The 22,082-nt window shown below is 33.5% G+C and overlaps 1 protein-coding gene across 1 annotated transcript in view; it reads right to left on the minus strand.

Moving 5' to 3' along the window:
- hiw (MYC binding protein highwire) overlaps positions 1–22,082 on the minus strand; it is a 1,014,282-nt gene that overhangs the window by 845,919 nt on the left and 146,281 nt on the right. Inside the window, exon 17 of the mRNA XM_090402616.1 lies at positions 4,277–4,453. Within this exon, the coding sequence (XP_090258742.1) occupies positions 4,277–4,453 (177 nt within the window). The remainder of the gene's footprint in view (positions 1–4,276; positions 4,454–22,082) is intronic.

Here is a 22,082-nt window from a genome sequence, read left to right on the forward strand (position 1 = left end):
TAGGTTTCATTGTACAATAAATGTAGGTGATGTTTTTTACGTTTTGATTATTTTCAGTTCGGTCTGAAAATTTTCAGTTCTGATTATTTTCAATTTGTTGGTAATTCTTATGCCAAATAGATTACAACAGTTATCCAATAGAATTAAAGTCTTCTAAAGATTTGTAGTGGATTTATTTAGAAGCATAACATCACCTGCATGAAGTGTAGAGATTGGTTTAATATCTCCCACTTTGATATCAAGTTTAATGTTACTTTATTTCATAATAAGATACACAACTGAAAATTCTGATAACACCTCAATTGAGATTCCATCTGAATTCCTTCATGGTAATTATCACAACTTTTCAGCACACACCCTCATATATGATGAATAACAGTGGAAACAGTAAAAACAATTTTAATGGTTTATCATGCCACAGGTAAAAAAATTCAAAATTTTAATCCAATATATATGGCTATAGTAACTGAAGCATTTAAGATATATATTTGTAAATATATGGAAAAATATATGTTCTTTTGATAATCTTCATGAAGCCATTATGGAATTAAAAATTCTTGAAACATATCCAAGCATACAATACTCTCTACAAAAAAAGGAGCCATTAATACACTTCTTCTTAAGATTAAAAAAAAAAATCAAATTTTGACTGTTCTTAACATGTTCTTTGTGCACATTGATTCTCATTCCCCAATTCCTGACTGCATTTGTTAACATTAGCACTCATGAAATGTAAACCTATCACTAGAAATTACATACTTTAAAAATCCTTTCATATTTTCAATATGCTGCAAGATATCAACATAAAATGCCTGAAGACTCTCTTGATCAGCACCTGAGATGTCTTGAAGAATAGTTTGCAGATATATATTTTTTCTTAACACTTTCATACTGTATCATCCATGGAATATCAAGCTCAAAAGTTGAATGGCACATTCATTCATTCATTCATTCATCCTAATAGATGAATGAATGTGCCATTCATTCATCCTAATAGATGAATGAATGGCACATTCATTCATCTATTAGGATGATCCTTACCATACTGATTACAAGTGCAGGTAAGCTTCTGTGGTATGTTTAATTTCTTTTAATTAAAAAAAAAAAGTCAGCAAGCTCTACAAAATTAAAAGTAATTTTGCATTCAACCGTCAGAGAACTCAGAACTTAAGTATGTAATATGCCAATTATGACTTAAGCATCTTCAATGTTATCACAAATACAACTAATTGAATGCTAATACAAACTGCCACAAATACAATTACTTTAATTTCTTTCAAAGCTGTTTTTTTTTTTATGTTTTTTTTTTAGAGCCATTTTATAATTGTACTTAAGGTTCATTTGAAATATATAACAAAGTTACATTTAAATAACTTTCATTATTAACAAGCATTTTAACTGAAGTGAAGAACACAGAACAGATTATGGTATTTTTTTTATGTTAATCTACAAAGAACACGTTTGGGTTTTTGTCTTGCGAATACAAACAGAACATTAATAAAGCTGAAAGTTTCAAGCGCTGATCTTGCAACAACAAAAAGAAGTAACCTGTACTAGTATGTTCTGCTTCTGACATGTGAGCAGACCTTATTCGTTAAGAAGAGAAACAAAGATCCAAAAGAAATCCAATATTTCAGTTTTTCAAATAATGAACTTTTTTTTCCCCATTTATAACAATTTTGTAATCAATATGTAGACAGTCTGCTTTTAATGCACACAACCAGATTATACAGGGTGTTCGGGATAAATTTGACATATTTATAATTAATTATATTTTTCCGTAAGTTACATGTATTAACACACACTTCTCTTCATTTAAAAGTTTGGACCCTTCTTCATTCATATACAAGATGTCAGAAAGGATGGATAGCTGGAACCCACCTGAATCATGGAAGAGAATAACTTGTATCATGATGATTCGTGCCCGCCATCAAAATAAGGATATTACGACTGCTGCCCAATGCTCCCTGAATACAGTAAAAACAATCAGGCATGAACTAGAGACTTGCAATGGTGACTACGAGGAGGTAGCAAGAAGAAAGATCCCTAGCAGACGATCTGATTGCGTTCGTACAGCAGAATTCCTCGCAAATCTGCAGGAACAGGTGTTGAAGAACCCTGGCATTGGAATTCGGGCTTTGTTCGTGGAGTTGCTAACTGTAGTCAAGCCCTGGATAACAAGGGTAGCCAATGGTAGGCCGTATGTATGGCAGCAGGATTCGGCCCCTTGCCACACCTCTGGGAAAAGTCAAAAATGGTTGTCTGAAAATTTCTACGACTTCACCAGTCCAAATGTTTGGCCTCCAAACTCCCCAGACCTTAACCCCATGGATTATTTTGTATGGGGCGCAGTTGAAAAAGACACCAATCGCACTTCCAGTAATACAAAAGCCCAGTTAATGGATAAAATTAAAACAGTTTTTGCGGCCCTTCCCAGGGAGACTGTAGCATCAGCTTGTTCGAGGTTCCGAAGCAGAATTGAAACTGTGATCGATGCTAATGGTGGTTATTTTGAGTAAATCTTGTTGATAATATTGTAATTAACTCTGCCTGTAATGTTTTTTTGTCAATTCATTAAATTTAATAGATACAAAGAAGATTTTCTTTTTCCTTACGAAACTGTCAAATTTATCCCGAACACCCTGTATACATAGTTGTATGGTTTCCATTTTTTATATCCTCTATTTCTCCTTCTGCCTTAGGTCTTAGATTTTTCATATTAACCAGCATGATTAGTTATCTAATAATTTTCCCAGTTGAATTTAGGTTTTTAAATACTATGCTGTACTTAAGTTTGCTAACTACTGTTAAAAGAAAATAAACATTGTAAATAACTGAAATAAACAAACATATACACAAATATATATAAGCAAAAAAGGAAAAGTAAATATATTGATTGACATCAATAAGATTCTGTGAATGATTTCTGATATTACCACAACACATTTTTTATTTATTCAAGTAATTTCTCACACAACTATAATTTGCTTTTTCATAAACCTGCTTGTGTATGTAATAACTTTTCTGTAAGCATAGAAATAGGGAACATTATGGGCACATACTCATTTCACAGCCAAAGAGTTTAATTTGAAACTTAAGAACATATAAAAAGCTCTATTCAATTTTGAAATTTTGACTTTGACATCACAGTTGTAGTACTGCCCTACTTACAAAACTCTGCCCAGGATGTATGTTTACCTTTTGTATGATTAAAGCTTTACTGGTCCCATCTATTGGCTCTCATGAGAGAATGGGCAGAAACCTTAAGAGGAAATCCTTTTCTAAAGTTGTAGCAATCCAATATCAGAAAGATTGTATTTCTTAAAAGTGGAACTTTCAGTCAGTGCATAATCATAATAACTCGAAAAAAGAATTTAAAAGCTTCAATTTGGCATGGTTAATTATAGACATAAGGGATATTATGGATATATTCTCATTTCACAGCCAAATAATTAAATTTTAAGCTAAAAAGTTTCAAATTTGACTAGAGAATGAATCTGCAGAGCAGATCAATATGTTCTCCATTTATTAGAGCTTGGATTAAGGTTTCACTAGCCTGACATGGGATTGCTAGGATGGAAGAGGATTCTTGCTCTCTTAAGGTTTCTGCATGGTCTCTGATGAAAACCAATACTTCAAAACAGCTTTCAGGTGACTGAAATCTTAATTGAAGAATTAACAGAAGGTGAGCACATGGGCTCCTCTGCAGAGTTTATTTCATTTAAATAGTGCACTTTCTTTTAAGTAGATGGTGAAGGATTTCATTATGGACACACAATAAAACTATACAGTGTGGAGTATATCATAATACCCAGAAAAACATATGCAAATAGTACATTCCACTTTAAATCCAAACTGGATGATAAGAATAGTATTTTTAACATATTAAAGAACTTAAAAATGAAGTGTAGTCACTACTCACAATCAAACTTCATTTCAAAGATTTCTACTGAATGGATATTTTAATTTATACTACATAACAGATGGACTTACTTATCTCAACCAGAAGTTAATAATAAGGTGGAAAAGAATTCAAACTAATCATTATGAACAACTGGCTAAGGTCAATTTGAAATTATATAATGAATATAGTATATAATGAAGTTTATGTAAACATTTTAATACAACAACAAATACTCAAAAACCACTAGTTATACTAAAATTTAGACAGTAATATATCTCTTATGTGAAAAATTAAAAACTAAAAGGGAAAAAAATTAAAAAAGCAGGAAGGTGGTAGGACACAAAGTGAACAGATGAAAAACTGTATCCATACCAACAGCTGGAGATCCTTCTTTTTCCTGTACATCTGATCTCAAAGGACTGCTTCTTATAGCAGCATGTCCTCCTTTCATTGCTTTTAAGGACTGCAGCATTTGTTTACGCCTCTGACGAATTCTATATTCTTCAATTCGCCGACGCAATCTGTCCTCAAGACGAGCTCCAGCACGCCCTATAAAATATTTTTAAATGCATAATCTTTTTTTAATTAATCTGACACCAGCTTCAAACCAAGATTTTAAAAAAATGAAAAAGTCATAACTTTTGTTCCCTTATATTTGCATATAAGGGAATAAAACCAAACTTAACAAAACCAATCTTCTGATGCAATAACCAATTGCTATCTATTGTCAGAATGCACCAATTTAGTAAACCAGGATGACCTGACAATATGGATTAATCAAAATATTTGACAGGGCTGAAAACAGAATTCAGCATGAAAATTAATTAAAACAAAACTTAGCCAGTTTGGATAAGTCCAAAATAAGGTCTAGTTAAGAGTTCTAGAAAAATGGCTATCATCTATGACAGAGAGGAACAGTAACAAGTCTAATGTATCAACTCATACCTAATGAGAAGAATCAAAAATGGACAACCCATAATACAGCAATACCTGGATTAATGCGCCCCGATTGGTGAGTTTTCGATTAGTGCATCATTTTTTTTCAATACCCAAATTCAATTATTATGCCTATATACATCTTAAAAATAAATGTTACAGATTTTAAAATTTTTCGATCTATACATTTATTATGGCTAACTATTCAAAAAATCACTCACCAGGATGAAATAATTTAGTTACCGATTTGAAACATTTTACAAAGTTATTTTTAATGGCATACTACACTATTTCCCTGTACACTATATTCCAAATTTACCGCCAACATTTATGTCGTCTGCTTTACATAGCATTTTGCTGATCATATCACGTGCAATTGTTTTCCTTACTTTTGTATTTTAAATTATTTTCCTAACCTTTAATCATGGGGTGCTTAAGGGTCAAAGCTGTATAACTGAGAGGAGACCTCCACATAGCCTTTAAAGGAATGCAGAGAACTGACCAGTGCTTCTGACCTAATGTCCAAGCCTCATCTTCTTGTGGTGCACCCTGTTGGGTATCTACCTGGATAGTGAATGAACTAGGATGGGCTGGCAATTTGGGATTTAGCCGACCAAATTGTATTCTTATTGGCTTAAACCAATATAGAAAATGATGGTACAACATGACAAAATTTCATGCCGGCTGGGGCGTCGCCTGGTTAAACAAGGTCCCCGTTGTTTTCGACAGGGAACCGGGGCGAACAGCGAAAAGTCAGCTACTGGAACAAATCTGAAAGCACACCCTAACTCAACATCACCAGAGTTAAAGATCAACATAAGAAGCCTGAATGGCAAAGAAATGGAGCTAGCTGAGGAATTAGATAAGTACCAGATCGACATAATAGGGTGACTGAAACAAAAAAAAGACAAAAACTGGTGAGATCTTTCTGAACAATAAATGCAAAATGTCATATTCAGGTAATGACAATCAAGGAAAAGAAGTAGCCATAGTATTCAACACTAAATATGAGGCTAATCTTCTTGAATGGCAGGCAGTCTCAAGTACAGTGATGTGGGCAAATATCAGAATGGGGAATTGGACAATGAGACTTATTTCTACCTATGGTCCCACAGAAGGTTCTACTAAGGTAGAAGTGGAGGAATTTTTTTGAGGCTTTAGAAAAAGCAACTGACACAATGAAAAAGGAAAAGTTGGTCCTTGTTGGGGATCTAAATAGCAGAGTAGGAAATGATTGTCAGACATACAAAAAATATTGGGAAAATTTGAAGAAAACAGCAAAGCTAATAATAATGGCAAATATTTGTTGGATTTCTACTCAACACATGGACTGGTTATTACTAACACCATGTTCCAACATAAAAATGTGCACAATTTCACATGGAGAGAAGAGGCAAGAAATAAGAAAAGTCTCATGGACTATGTTATTGTTGATAGTGATGTTTTCCCCCTTGTGCAGGACACCAGAGTGTACAGAGGATTTGAAATTGGAAGTGATCACTATTTAGTCTTGAGGAGGATAAAATTGAATTTCATATTGAAAAGAATAACATGTAAGAAAGTTTTAAAGCAAATAAAAGTTGGGCAGCTCTCAGATTTGAACTGTAGACTAAAATACACAAAGATTATTTAAGAAAAAATGAAAGAGTTTGAGAACAGGAACCAAACCTTGGAGACTCATTGGCAAGCTTTGAAGAAAACCTTGATTGATTCAGCCGGAGAGGCATGTGGTGAGGTTGTCTGCAAGGATAGAAAAATCAGAACTCCATGGTGGACACAGGAAGTTAAAGAGGCAGTGAAGGAAAAGAAGAAAGCAGATCAAAAGTTCCTGGCAAATAAGTCAATACTTGTGCTCTTAGAGAATACAGAGACAAATGTAAGAACGCTAAACACTGTGTAAAACTAGCTAAACAAAAGTCATGGGAGGACTTTGGCAAGAACATAGAAAATAAACATCAAGAAGGTGGCAAAATATTTTGGAAGTTGTTTGAGAAGCTTAGAAATGGAAGAAAGAGTACTGCAAAAAGAGTTAGAGATGATAAAGGTGACATGAAAACAGTAGAAAAAGATATCCTTGATATATAGAGTAATTACTTCGAGAAATTGCTAAATGAAACAAGCAGTGATAGCACAGTGGTAAAAAACACTCAACAGGCATATAGTCAGGAATGCATATCCATACTTGAAGTAAAAAAAAGCCATCAAGGCTTAAAATGTGGAAAGGCAGTAGGAGTAGATGATATTAGACCAGAAATGCTGAAGTATGGTGGTATAAGAGTCTTGCAGTGGCTGCACTGCATAGTTCAGAAGGCCTGGACAGAGGGACGAATTCCCGATGATTGGAATACAGCTTAATAGTACCCATATATAAAAAGGGAAATAAAACTGAATGTGAGAATTACAGAGGTATTTCCCTACCGAGTGGTTCTGGTAAGATATATGCAAGTATACTTGAGAAACGGTTGAGAAGAATTGTAGAAGAAGAGGTTGGTAGAACATGCTGGATTCAGGCCAAATAGAGGCTGTCAGGGTCAGATCTTCACTTTACGACAAATAGTGGAGAAATCATGGGAATATAACAAAGATCTCTATTTGAGTTTTGTAGATCTGGGAAAGGCATATGATAAGGTGCCAAGAGAGAAGCTATTCAATATGCTACAGTTATATGATGTCAATGGGGCATTATATCAAGCAATACTTAGTCTTTATTTGAGTTGTAAGTCAGCATATAGAATTGATGGAAGTACAGGAAGATGGTTTAATGTTAAATCTGGTGTGAGACAAGGATGTACATTATCCCCTCTGTTATTCATTATCTATATGGATCACATTATGAAGGAAAGTGGTATTGAACATGATATCAAAATTGGAGATGTTAATGTCAGCTCTTTGCTTTATGCAGACAATGTTATACTTATCAATAAATCCACTACAAGTCTGCAAGATTCCTTGATTAAATTGAATAACTGTTGTAATAGATATGGTATGAAGGTCAGCAATAAAAAGACAAAGACAATGAAAATAGGCAGAATCATTCAAAATGTCAACTGTTGTGAATGGAGAACCTATCGAACAAGTAAAACATTTCGGCTACTTAGGCACAATTTTTAGTGAAGATGGTAAATTAAATATGGAAATAGACAACAGAATCAATAAGACTGGTATAGTAGGAAGTCAATTGAATAAATTCATATGGAATGAGAGAGAAATTAGTCGTATAGAAGACAGTGTTCAAACCTGTATTAACTTATGGATCTGAGAGCTGGGTCAGAAGTAAAACACCTGACCAAAGACTAGAGACCACAGATATGAGAATCATGAGAAAGATTAGAGGCGTGAACAGATGGCATCAATGGCAATATCATTTTAAAAACGAGGATATTAAGAAAGAACTTGACATTGTCAGCATCGATGAATGCATTAGCAGAGCTAATCTCAGGTGGTATGGTCATTTAAACAGAATGGGAGAGGAAAGATTATCAAAACAAGTGTTCTCTGCCAGGTTGGCAGGAAAACAACCCATATTCATAGTTGAATATGGATGAAAATCAAACATTGGAAATTGACTCTTTGGAAACAGCATTGCCAGTTAAAAGGCAGAGGAAGAAGAAAAGAATGGCAGATGAGCTTATAGATGATGAAGGAAATTCCTCAGATTCTCTAACTGTTCGAGTAAATGTGTTTAACCTAATAATGGACCACAGTATCCAGTCACTAGATTCACACTTTATACAACACAAAGGAACTGAGCATAGATACTCTTCATTCAATCTAAGAAATGTCATATAACATGCTTTTACAACTTGAGTCTGATCCCAACTGCATGAGCAAAGGAGCACACTATTAGAATTCAAGGGAAACAGTGAATAGTTGTGTTAATTAAATATATCCTATTAAAAAAAAATTCATGCAATCAATCTTATCAGTGTTCACACATTTATTATAACTCGTTATAGTTAAGTGTTTTTTTACAGTAAGCTATATGCATTATATTCATATTCATGTATGAGGTATATGGTGAGTGAGAAGGAGGTATATGAGGAATTGAGTAAACTTGATGTCAACAAGGCCATGGGACTTGATGGTATATCACCATGTGTCTTGGGAGAATGCTCCAAGGAGTTAACAACAGCTTTAACTTACCTTTTTAACATGAGTCTTAGAATGGCCAAAATTCCAAATGAGTGGAAAGAGGGCAAAATTGTTCCACTTAGGGGATTATAGGACTTAGGTTTCGAATTACACGACAATCTGCTTGCCTGGAGTTGTGGTCACGGTGCTGTACTAGCTAGTGAGGACAGGGATACAAAACTGGATTGATAGCAGCAAAATTCTTTTAAATGGACAGCATGTATTTGCTAAAGGAAGATCATTTTAGCAATCTGCTTACTTATTATAACAAGGTGATGAATACATTGGACAAGAAGAGGGGGGGGATGCATATACAGTAGCATATTTACATTTTGCAAAGGAATTGGACAGGTTACCACATAAGCTAGTACTTAAACTGGAACAAATGGGATTGGATAGTAGATTAACGTGTTGGATTGGAAATTAGCTGTATGATAGGTATTAGCAGGTTGTGATGGGAGTTTTTTTTTTTTTTTTTAATTGGTTATACTATAAATTAAAGATACCAAGAAATTATATACTTGGTTTAATCCTTTATCCAAGTGTAAGCAAACAAAGTTTGCATCTGAAGTATTTTCAGGACTGCGACAACTCGTATATGAAAATATGACTTCTGCATTACTTCAACATTAGTATCACCTCTGGGTCTGGCTCCTACTGACAAGACCTCAATAAAGATCGAAACCAGTCTGGGTAGTGACCCTTCCCATAATACATAGCATTATACATGTCTGCAAGGAGATGTGCTTTGCATTATGGGATGCTAAAGCAAGTGATGTGAAGTCTTAGCTTTCTTATACGAGTTGCCCCAGTCCTGAAAATACTTCAGGTGCAAGCTTTCTTTGGTTGCACTTGGATAAAGGATTAAACCAAGTATATAATTTCTTGGTATCTTTAATTTATAGCAAGTTGTGTATGGGGGGGGGGGGGTATATCCCAGAAGAGGAAAGTCACTAGTGGTGTCTCCAGGGGGAGTCTATTTTGGGGCCATTGTTTAATTTGTATGTAAATGACATTAGAAGGGACTTAAATGGTGATATGTTTGCAGATGATGCAAAGTTGGGGAGAGTTATGAGAAGTATAGCAGATGTAGCTTTGCAAGAGGATTTGAATAAACTGAATAGGTGAGTGTGTGTGTGGGGGATATCAGTTTTATGTAACAAAGTGTAAGGTTTAAAAATTTGGGAAGCACAGATGGAATGCAGAGTATAGGACTGTTGGGGATATCTTAGAGGAGGTGGAGGAGATAAAAGGTCTGGGGTGATGGTGGACAGGAACTTGAAATTTTGGATATTTTGCTAAAATTGTGAGGACAACACAACGGGTTATGGGAATGATGCAGAGAACACTGACGTAGAAGTAAGGATGTTATGGTTCCATTGTACAAGGATTGATCAAGCAGCATATGAATTACTGTGCACAGATTTGGTATCCTGGTTTTCAAAAGGATGATGAGTTGTCGGAGAGGGTTCAGAGATGGCTGGGGGGGGGGGGGGGACATGATCAAGACAATTACCCTTACCAACTTATAGTTGGTAAGGGTAATTACCAGATTAATGTGAATGATATTTTTCATAGTATGTCTGGAGGCAGAGGGGGGAAACAAGAGGCCATCCCTGGAAGCTGTATAAGAATGTGAGTAAAGGAGTAAGGAGTAGATTTTTTTGGATCGAGTGTAGTTAGTGATTGGAGTGCATTGCCTGAAAGTGTGGTGGGTGCAGAGAAGACAGTGAATGCATTTAAATTGAGGTATGATGAGCTGTGTGTCTGTGTGTGTGTGTGAGAGAGAGAGTGGGATTGCCCACAATGGGTCTCGACTCCATGGGGGGTCTGATGATGATTATATATTTTTGATGTATACAGGGTGTTCGGGATAAATTTGACAGTTTCGTAAGGAAAAAGAAAATCTTCTTTGTATCTATTAAATTTAATGAATTGACAAAAAAACATTACAGGCAGAGTTAATTACAATACTATCAACAAGATTTACTCAAAATAACCACCATTAGCATCGATCACAGCTTCAATTCTGCTTCGGAACCTCGAACAAGCTGATGCTACAGTCTCCCTGGGAAGGGCTGCAAAAACTGTTTTAATTTTATCCATTAACTGGGCTTTTGTATTACTGGAAGTGCGATTGGTGTCTTTTTCAACTGCGCCCCATACAAAATAATCCATGGGGTTAAGGTCTGGGGAGTTTGGAGGCCAAACATTTGGACTGGTGAAGTCGTAGAAATTTTCAGACAACCATTTTTGACTTTTCCCAGAGGTGTGGCAAGGGGCAGAATCCTGCTGCCATACATACGGCCTACCATTGGCTACCCTTGTTATCCAGGGCTTGACTACAGTTAGCAACTCCACGAACAAAGCCCGAATTCCAATGCCAGGGTTCTTCAACACCTGTTCCTGCAGATTTGCGAGGAATTCTGCTGTACGAACGCAATCAGATCGTCTGCTAGGGATCTTTCTTCTTGCTACATCCTCGTAGTTAGTCACCATTGCAAGTCTCTAGTTCATGCCTGATTGTTTTTACTGTATTCAGGGAGCATTGGGCAGCAGTCGTAATATCCTTATTTTGATGGCGGGCACGAATCATCATGATACAAGTTATTCTCTTCCATGATTCAGGTGGGTTCCAGCTATCCATCCTTTCTGACATCTTGTATATGAATGAAGAAGGGTCCAAACTTTTAAATGAAGAGAAGTGTGTGTTAATACATGTAACTTACGGAAAAATATAATTAATTATAAATATGTCAAATTTATCCCGAACACCCTGTATACTGTTGATAAACCTGGTATTCGAAAGGAAAATCAAAACAAGTGAGATTCTTCTCAAATTAAATATAAGATGATTTATTCAGAAAATAAGGAACAAGAAAATTAAGGGACAGTTCATTAGAGTCATTTATAATCATAAATGTCTTAGTAAGGAAAAGTGATGGAATTTTATTTATCAGAAAAAAGAATGGGTTTTTTTTTCGAAAAGTTAGCTACTTGAACAAATCCTGAAACATGCTCAACTCAATATCACCTGAGTTCAAGTTCGGTACTATCAACTTAAGAAGGCTGAATGCAAAGAAATGGAGCTAGTGGAGGAATTAGATAAGTACCAGATCGACATAATAGGGGTGACTGAAACAAAAAAGACAAAAACTGGTGAGATCTTTCTGAGCAATAAATACAAAATGTCATATTCGGGTAATGACAATCAAGGAAAAGAAGGAGTAGCCATAGTATTCAACACTAAATATGAGGCTAATCTTCTTGAATGGCAGGCAGTCTCAAGTACAGTGATGTGGGCAAATATCAGAATGGGGAACTGGACAAAGACTTATTTGTGCCTATGGTCCCACGGAAGGTTCTACTAAGGTAGAAGTGGAGGAATTTTTTGAGGATTTAGAAAAAGCAACTGACACAATGAAAAAGGAAAAGTTGGTCCTTGTTGGGTATCTAAATAGCAGAGTAGGAAATGATTGTTAGACATACAAAAAATATTTTGGGAAAATTTGGAGAAAAGAACAAAGCTAATAAAAATGGCAAATACCTGTTGGATTTCTTCTCAGGACATGGACTGGTTATTACTAACACAATGTTCTAACATAAAAATGTGCACAAATTCACATGGAGAGAAGAGGCAAGGAATAAGAAAAATCTCATTGACTATGTTATTGTTGATAGTGATGTGTTCTCACTGGTGCAAGACACTAGAGTGGACAGAGGATTTGAAATTGGAAGTGATCTCCATTTAGTCTTGAGCAGGATAAAATTGATTTCATATTGTAAAGAAGAACATGTAAGAAGGTATTAAAGTGAATAAAAGTTGAGCAGCTCTCAGATGTGAACTGCAGACTAAAATACATAAATATTATTCAAGAAAAAATGAAAGAGTTTGAGAACCGGGACCAAACCTTGAAGATTCAGCAGCAAATCCTGAAGAAAACCTTGATTGACTGAGCCAGTGAGGTTGTCTGCAAGGATAGAAAAATCAGAACTCCATGGTGGACACAGGAAGTTAAAGAGGCAGTGAAGGAAAAGAAGAAAGCATATCAAAAGTTCCTGGCAAATAAGTCAGCTTGTGTTCTTAGAGAATAGACAAATGTAAGAAAGCTAAACAAAAGTCATGGGAAGACTTTGGTAAGAACATAGAAAATAAACATCAAGAAGGTGGCAAAATATTCTGGAGGTTGTTGAAAAAGCTCAGAAATGGAAGAAAGAGTGTTGTAAAAAGAATTTGAGACGATAAAGATGACATTAAAACTGGTGAAAAAGATATTGTAAAAATAATCATATTAAAAATTCTGAATATTTTTACGTATTAATATTGCTTGTTAGTTTTTGTTTTCATACACGCAGTGTCTGCACTTGTGATGTGCTCGTTATGAAAATATTATGTTAGAAGTAATATGTAAAGAAGTAAAAATATTGAAGTACTTACTTAATTGATTATTTGTATTATTTATAAGAAAGTTTGTTGTATTTTTTTAATGTTGAATTTTGTGTTTATGAAAGACTTTCTTCAGCGCTGGTGGATACAGCGAGTCAGCCATATTATTACAATGCGTAGTTTCTGACGTTGTTGAAGTGCGCATGCTCCCGGAGTGAACTTGATGTTTGATTGACAGCTGACAAGAAAGCGTTGTGTATCCAAGTTACAGTGGTAAACAAGAGAGCGTTCGGAAAGTTTTTAGAACACTGGCCGAGGGATATTCAAGTTGGGAGGAACTTGATTTTTTGTGTGCGGCAGTTAAAAGGAAATTTTATATTGTATTCTGAAAAAGGAATAGTGGAAATAATATGTTCCAAGAAGGAATAAGTACAGAAGAAAAAGGAAATCTTGAAACTAAGTTTTTATAAACTGGCCGAGGAATATTGAAGTTGGAAGGAACTTGAATTTTTTTGTGTGCGGCAGTCAAAAGGAAATTTCATATTGTATTCCAAAAAAGGAATAGTGGAAATAATATGTTTCAAGAAGGAATAAGTAAAGAAAAGGGAAATCTTGAAACTAAGTTTTTATAAACTGGCCAAGATATATTCAAGTAGGAAGGAACTTGATTTTGTTTTGTGTGAGGCAGTAAAAAGGAATTTTAAAGGGATCCTAAAAAATGAAGTACAGAACCTTGTAACTTCTGGAAAGAGCCTTAACAGGAAGAGAATAAGACTATGAACATTTTTTTGTGATTTGTGAAAGAAAAAGGTGTTTTGTCTTAAGAGTAAGTTTATATTTTTTAAATAAGGCCTTGGATCCATATAATTTGTAATTGTAGTTATGTATTTTTACTAGAAGTGTATATGTGTTGTTTTAAGTTTTTATTAAATGTGTTTATTTTGTACTTGGTATTGAGTCAATGATTAGTTGGATTCTGAAAGAGTGAGTTAAAGTCATTGCACCAATTGGAGTGAACTCTTTGTGCAAATATAATAACATATAGGGACACTCGGAGTCAAAAATAAAAATAATTGTTAAAAAATGAAATATTATTTATAATACACATTATAAATAACAATGGCGCAGTCGCCTACAGGATAAATAAATTCATTGAATATTAACAATGGCGCAGTCGACTACAGGATAATTGGTTATGACTAAACTATTTTAGAATCCAAAAGGCAAATCTTGACTCAAATCAAAAAAAAAATGGCTACAGAAAATAGTAATATTAGTATTAAAGTTCCTTCAGTTAATGATGAAGAATTTTTTAGGTTAATAAATCCAACCTTAGTAATACCTTCTTTCTCAGGTGATAGTAGTGAAAGCATAGAAACATTTTTTAGGTATGCAGAAAAAATTAAAGATTTAGGGAATTGGTCAGATTTTCACTTGTTAATTATACTTCGTAATAAATTGTTGGGAAAAGCCAAAACATTTTTAAATACATCTCCTTTACTACGAGATACTGACAATTATGCAACCTTTAAAAGTTTGCTAATATCAGAATTTTCAAATGTAAGAGAATTAGGGCCTAACATTTGGAAGATTCAACAGTGTATCCAAGGTAATAAGGAATCTGTTTCTGAATATTATCATAGATTGTGGACCATTGCTCATGGATTTAATATTTCATCTGAAGAGAAATCCTCTTTAGAATGGTTGCTCTTTAATCAATTTAGGCTTGGCCTCAAGGATAATTTAAAAGAAACAGCGTATAAGAAAAAAGTTAGAAACCTTGAACAATGTTTTGAGCTTGTTAAAGAAAAGGAAGAAAGATTAAGAGATATTTTTCATTCCTCAAGCAATAAGCAAGTAAATTCTTTTCAGCATAATCAAACTCATTCTTCTAGCATTGTGGGTACTGATAAAATGAGAGAAGAAAAGCTTCAAAAGGGTAAAGCTGAAAATAAAAAGAAAAAGTCTAAGGAAACTTCTGTAAATTTTACTAAGGATATTCCAGAATCTGATTCCAGGGTAAAATTACATGATTTGGAAAAATATGAGGAACTGAAAACATTTCTGAGTGAAGAAATAGAAAGACAACAGAGACCCATAGTACAAGGACAGGAATTTCTGTTTAAGATGATGTCGGATTTATCAATGTCAAAAAATCTTACAGATAATCAATCTTTTTCTTGTAAATCTGATAGCATTAACAGGAATAAAGCATCTCATAGAAGATACATTCCAAAATGTTTTAGATGCAATAAACAGGGTCATTTTGCTAAAGATTGTTATGTTAGAGATAGATCTTGTTTTCAAAATAAGAAATCAGAGAATAAAAGTAAATCTGGAATTAGTTATTATTCCAATATTATACTGGCAAGGACAGAAATGTCAAACTATTCACTAAACATGGGTAAAGCCAAAGACAGCTATAACCATAAAAGAAAGTTTGATGTAGCATTAGCTCCTTATGCTAATGAAAGTAATCCTTTAACAGTATTACAAGGATTTATTGAAGATGTACCTTGTGATATCTTACTTGACACAGGTGCACACATTTCACTCATTTCTTATAGTTTATTTAACAAAATTAAATCTCTAATTCCAAATGATATTTCAGTTTTAAGCAATCCAATTAAGTTAAAAGGAATATTTGAATCTGAAATTTCAGCTTATAAGCAAATCAATATCTTTATTTCAATTCCTTGTTTTCCATTAAAAGTTTCTCATTCATTAATTGTTCTTCCAGAATCTTCAAATCCAAATGTACAAATAATATTTGGAATTGATTTTCTGAAACGTCATGGGTTTGTGTGAAATTTTGCTGATAATACAGTATCATTGTGTGGAATAGAATGCTGTTTGGATAGGAAATCAGGTGACAGTGGAAAATTAGAGCAGTCTCCTGAAGTTTTTCTAGATACTAGTGATAGTGATCAAGTATTTAATATTGAAACTCTAAAGAATAAGGATCCTAGTATACAAATTTGGGAAAAGGATAAGATTATCCAAGCTCAGAAGGATGATCCCATACTAAAAACTATTTATGAAGCAGTATTGAAAGAGGAAACTCAACTAGATACATTTTTGAATCTGGATAACTTGTATTTAGATAAAGATGGGTTACTCTTATCTAGACAAATGGAAGATGGAAAATTGAAGGTGAAAATATTGGCACCAACTGAAATGATTCCTTGGATTATGTATACTTTCCATGATTCTGACTTAGCAGGACACCAAGGGTTTTCTAGAACTTTGGAAAGAATAAAGGATCGTTACATCTGGAAAAGTATGAAGAGTGATATACTCACGTATGTCAAGTCATGCCATAAGTGCCAAATAAGATCCCCTTTTAGAGGAAAAGCTCCTTTACAACCATTTCCAATTCCAATTAGACCATTTCAAGCTGTTGCTATTGATGTAGTAGGTCCTCTACCAATTACTAAAAAAGGAAATAGGTATATTCTAGTAGTCATAGACATGCTAACTAGATTTCCTGAAGCAGTATCAATGAAAGACCAATCTGCAAAAACTATTGCAAGAAAGTTTTTGAATATGATAGTTTGTAGATATGGAACTCCTCAGACCTTACTTTCAGATCAAGGAGCAAATTTCACATCTGAACTATTATTACAGTTATGTAAATTGCTTAATGTTAAGAAGATTTTTACAACACCTTATCATCCGCAATGTAATGGTATGTGTGAAAGATTAAATAGAAACATAAAGCAAATACTTTCAAAGTTGGCAAACACCAAAATGAATGATTGGGATACACATATCTCTCAAACATTATTTGCATGTAGGTCTGCTTTTCATTCTGCTATCAAGGAAAAACCATCTTTTGCATTATATGGTTTTGATCCAGTTTTTCCTAATGAACTTGTTTCAGTTATTCCAAATACAGGATACAGTGATATAAATGAATATTTAGAATTAGTAATAGATAAGTTTTCCACTACTCATAGACTAGTAGGTGAGATAAGTAAATTAAGTGCTCAGAAAACTAGACAATATATAAATCGCTTTAGAAAATATAAATCTTTTGTACCAGGTGATTTAGTATTGTTAGATGATAAATCTAGTATTAAAAGAGTTGGGAAATTAGGAAAGAAAGCCTTAGGTCCATTTAGAATTTTAGACAATTTTTCTCCTGTGAATTTTAGAATTCAAGATGTCAATAATCCTAGTAAAATTTTAAATGTACATTCTGATAGATTAAAAAGGTACTTTTTGGGAAATAAAAATTTAGTTACTTTAGGTGATAATATGAATAAAATATTGAAGAATGAATGTAGTTTTCCTAATACTAATTGTGAATCTTATTCAAAGTTAAATAATAGAAAAGGGAATAGATCTAATATTCATAATTCAAATATGCAGCGAAAGAAAAAATTAAATTTTGGTAAAGTGAACCAAAATACAAGAAATTTTAGAATTCCCAAGACACACATTTCAGATGATGTACAATGTAGGAATAATGATAATCAAATTGATTCTAATATTGATGAAAGTATAGCGGAATTTCATAGGTTGATAAATATAGGATTAAATAAGAAAAGGGAAGTTAAAGATACCTCAAATTTAGTTAGTAAAGATAAGGAATCCCAGAAACTTATAGAATCACAAAAACCTGTAGAAACTGATTCTGATAGTGATGATTCTATAGATTTAGGACATCATTCAAGTAGTTTAAATGAAGTGTTTGAAAGGTATAAAAATGAAATTTTTAAGTATACTAATTTGGAAGAAGAAAGTTCAGAATTATCTCTAGTGTCAGATGATTCTGAAACTAGTGATTCAGAAGATATACATAATGATTAGATAATTAGATTAGAATTTAAAATATAACGATCTAGAAATAAATATTAAAATTTTGTTTAGACGTAGGTTAAATATAAAAAAAATTTTTTTTTAAAAAAAAATTTTTTTCACAGAAAAATGAAACTGATGTAAAAATAATCATATTAAAAATTCTGAATATTTTTACGTATTAATATTGCTTGTTAGTTTTTGTTTTCATACACGCAGTGTCTGCACTTGTGATGTGCTCGTTATGAAAATATTATGTTAGAAGTAATATGTAAAGAAGTAAAAATATTGAAGTACTTACTTAATTGATTATTTGTATTATTTATAAGAAAGTTTGTTGTATTTTTTTAATGTTGAATTTTGTGTTTATGAAAGACTTTCTTCAGCGCTGGTGGATACAGCGAGTCAGCCATATTATTACAATGCGTAGTTTCTGACGTTGTTGAAGTGCGCATGCTCCCGGAGTGAACTTGATGTTTGATTGACAGCTGACAAGAAAGCGTTGCGTATCCAAGTTACAGTGGTAAACAAGAGGGCGTTCGGAAAGTTTTTAGAACACTGGCCGAGGGATATTCAAGTTGGGAGGAACTTGATTTTTTGTGTGCGGCAGTTAAAAGGAAATTTTATATTGTATTCCGAAAAAGGAATAGTGGAAATAATATGTTCCAAGAAGGAATAAGTACAGAAGAAAAAGAAAATCTTGAAACTAAGTTTTTATAAACTGGCCGAGGAATATTGAAGTTGGAAGGAACTTGAATTTTTTTGTGTGCGGCAGTCAAAAGGAAATTTCATATTGTATTCCGAAAAAGGAATAGTGGAAATAATATGTTTCAAGAAGGAATAAGTAAAGAAAAGGGAAATCTTGAAACTAAGTTTTTATAAACTGGCCAAGATATATTCAAGTAGGAAGGAACTTGATTTTGTTTTGTGTGAGGCAGTAAAAAGGAATTTTAAAGGGATCCTAAAAAATGAAGTACAGAACCTTGTAACTTCTGGAAAGAGCCTTAACAGGAAGAGAATAAGACTATGAACATTTTTTTGTGATTTGTGAAAGAAAAAGGTGTTTTGTCTTAAGAGTAAGTTTATATTTTTTAAATAAGGCCTTGGATCCATATAATTTGTAATTGTAGTTATGTATTTTTACTAGAAGTGTATATATGTTGTTTTAAGTTTTTATTAAATGTGTTTATTTTGTACTTGGTATTGAGTCAATGATTAGTTGGATTCTGAAAGAGTGAGTTAAAGTCATTGCACCAATTGGAGTGAACTCTTTGTGCAAATATAATAACATATAGGGACACTCGGAGTCAAAAATAAAAATAATTGTTAAAAAATGAAATATTATTTATAATACACATTATAAATAACAATGGCGCAGTCGCCTACAGGATAAATAAATTCATTGAATATTAACAATATCCTTGATATAGAGTAATTATTTCGAAAAACTGCTAAATGAAACAATCAGTGACATCACAATGGTAAAAAACATTGATCAGGCATGCAATCAGGAATACATTTCCATACTTGAAGCAGAAAAAGTCATCAAAAGCCTGAAAAGTGGAAAGGCAGCAGGAGTAGATGATATTCAACCAAAAATGCTCACGTATGGAGTATAGAACGTCTTACAGTGGCTGCAATGCATAGTTCAGAAGACCTGGATAGAGGGACGAATTCCGGATGAGTGGAGTAGAGCTATCATAGTACCCATATATAAAAAGGGGAATAAAACTGAATGTGAGAATTACAGAGTTATTTTCCTACTGAATGTTCCTGGTAAGATTTATGCAAGTATATGTGAGAAACGGTAGAGAAGGACTGCGGAAGGGATGCGTAGTGAAGAACAAGCTGGATTCAGGACAAATAGAGGCTGTCAGGATCAGATTTTCATTTTACAACAAATAGTTAAGAAATCATGGAAATATAACAAAGATCTGTATTTAAGTTTTGTAGATCTGGAAAAGGGATATATGGCAATTCACCAAGAGAAAAGCTATTCAAAACACTACAGTTGTATGGCGTCAATACTTGATCAAAGACTAGAGCACAGATATTAGAGTCCTGAAAAAGATTAGGAATGTGAACAGATGGCATCAATGGCAATATCATATTAAAAACAAGGATATCAGGAAAGAGCATGCCATTGTTAGCTTCCAGGAATGTGTTAGCAGAGATAATCTAAGTAACTGGTAATTAGTTTACGGAATTAACAACGCATATAAAGTATATTAATTAAAGGTAACTTTAATAAATAACTTCTATATTTCAGCAACGTCACGTTACCATCTTCAGGAACATAAAGATATGGTATGTGCACGGAGGCACTAACAAAAGCAAATGAGAAAGAAAGCAAGAAACTAATATTGTTCCTAAAGTCCTAATGGTGCCCTCTGGTGGGCTAATTTGGTTGACTTGGCAGTTGGGCTGAAGTTCTCAAAATGTAAGTCTCCCAAATTTGGATTAGTTTCATATACCCAAATTTGTTGAGGTTAGGAACGTTTTTTAGAGCTGCTGAAGATTCCTTGAATAATCTCTCGTATTTAAACTTGCTGCGGTGTATTATTTTTGTTTTCTTCCAACGAATTCTATGGTGGGTATCTAAGGCATGGTCTTCCAGCCCAGAGTGGCTGTACTGGTGGAACCGGATGTAGTCTTTGTGTTCTGAAATCCTGATATTTGTTGTTCTGCCTGTTTGGCCAAAGTAGGACAGTTTGCAGCTGCAAGGGACCTGGTATACACCAGGTAGGTCTAGGGGAAGTGGTTGGTCTTTGGTAGAGCGGATAAGGGATGCCATAGAAGTTAGAGTTATTTATTAAAGTTACCTTTAATTAATATACTTTATATGCGTTGTTAATTCTGTAAACTAATTAACAGTTATGTATGACCAACGTATAAGCCTTGCTACTAGAGATAATCTAAGGTAGTATGGTCATTTAAACAGAATGGGAGAGGAAAGATTAGCAAAACAAGTATTCTCTGCCAGGCTGGGAGGAAAAAGATCCAGAGGAAGACCAAGATGTAGGTGGATTGATACAGCAAAAAGTGCCTTAGAAGACATAAATATAAGATTTGATAATATTGGAGGCTTGGCAGGTAAAAGATTGATTTGGAGGAAAATTGTAGATAAGAAGTTAGTACTAATGTAAGTTTTTCATGTAGTACTATCATAATCCTGTTCACCCCTTGAGGGTACATATCAGGAATTTGATGATGATGATGATGATGATAATGGTTTTTGAAGATCAGTACCCCAGATTTACAAAAATATACATAATATCCAAGAAAATGTTGAGAAAATTTAAGAGTGGTAGAATTTCATTAGATTTTTACTCTAGACATGGAAATCACTTGTTGCCAACATTATTTTCAAGTTATTCGTAAGTGAATTTCTATCCATAAAGATGAGAAGCAATTAACTCCTAAAATAATAAAATGAAAAAAAAATCATACTGATTTTTTTAATGTGACTTCCAGTCACCAAAGGTTGTATAATATATTATTGCTGTCAATGTGCTAAGATTTTTATTTATTTTTTATATTTTTTTATTATTTTTTATTTTTTTACATATTACAGAATCTCTATTCTGGAGACTGAACACGGAAGTTTTTCAAGCAATTTCAGATCTCCCTTGCTTATTGGAGATCTGGAGATTCCAATATACAAAAATTATTTATTAAAAAGTTTGCATTTTATCGATCTTGGCATAATGCTAGGAATGAGCAGAAGCATATAAATGATAAGTTTAACAAAAATTATTATCTAACATTCTTCACCATTATGTCAAATAAACATTCTGTTAGGTACACACATAATTTATATGTGTGTACCTAGTGTGAACAGGCTGAAACTGTTCAGAGCAGAATTCTTGATTACCGATAATTCCATTATTCTTTCCAGATCTCTCACAACGTCAGCATAAA

This window comes from Typopeltis vanoorti, chromosome 13 (assembly GCF_054136105.1).
Source record: "Typopeltis vanoorti isolate ZY-2024b chromosome 13, IOZ_Tvanoo_1.0, whole genome shotgun sequence".
In the NCBI taxonomy this organism is placed as follows: domain Eukaryota; kingdom Metazoa; phylum Arthropoda; class Arachnida; order Uropygi; family Thelyphonidae; genus Typopeltis; species Typopeltis vanoorti.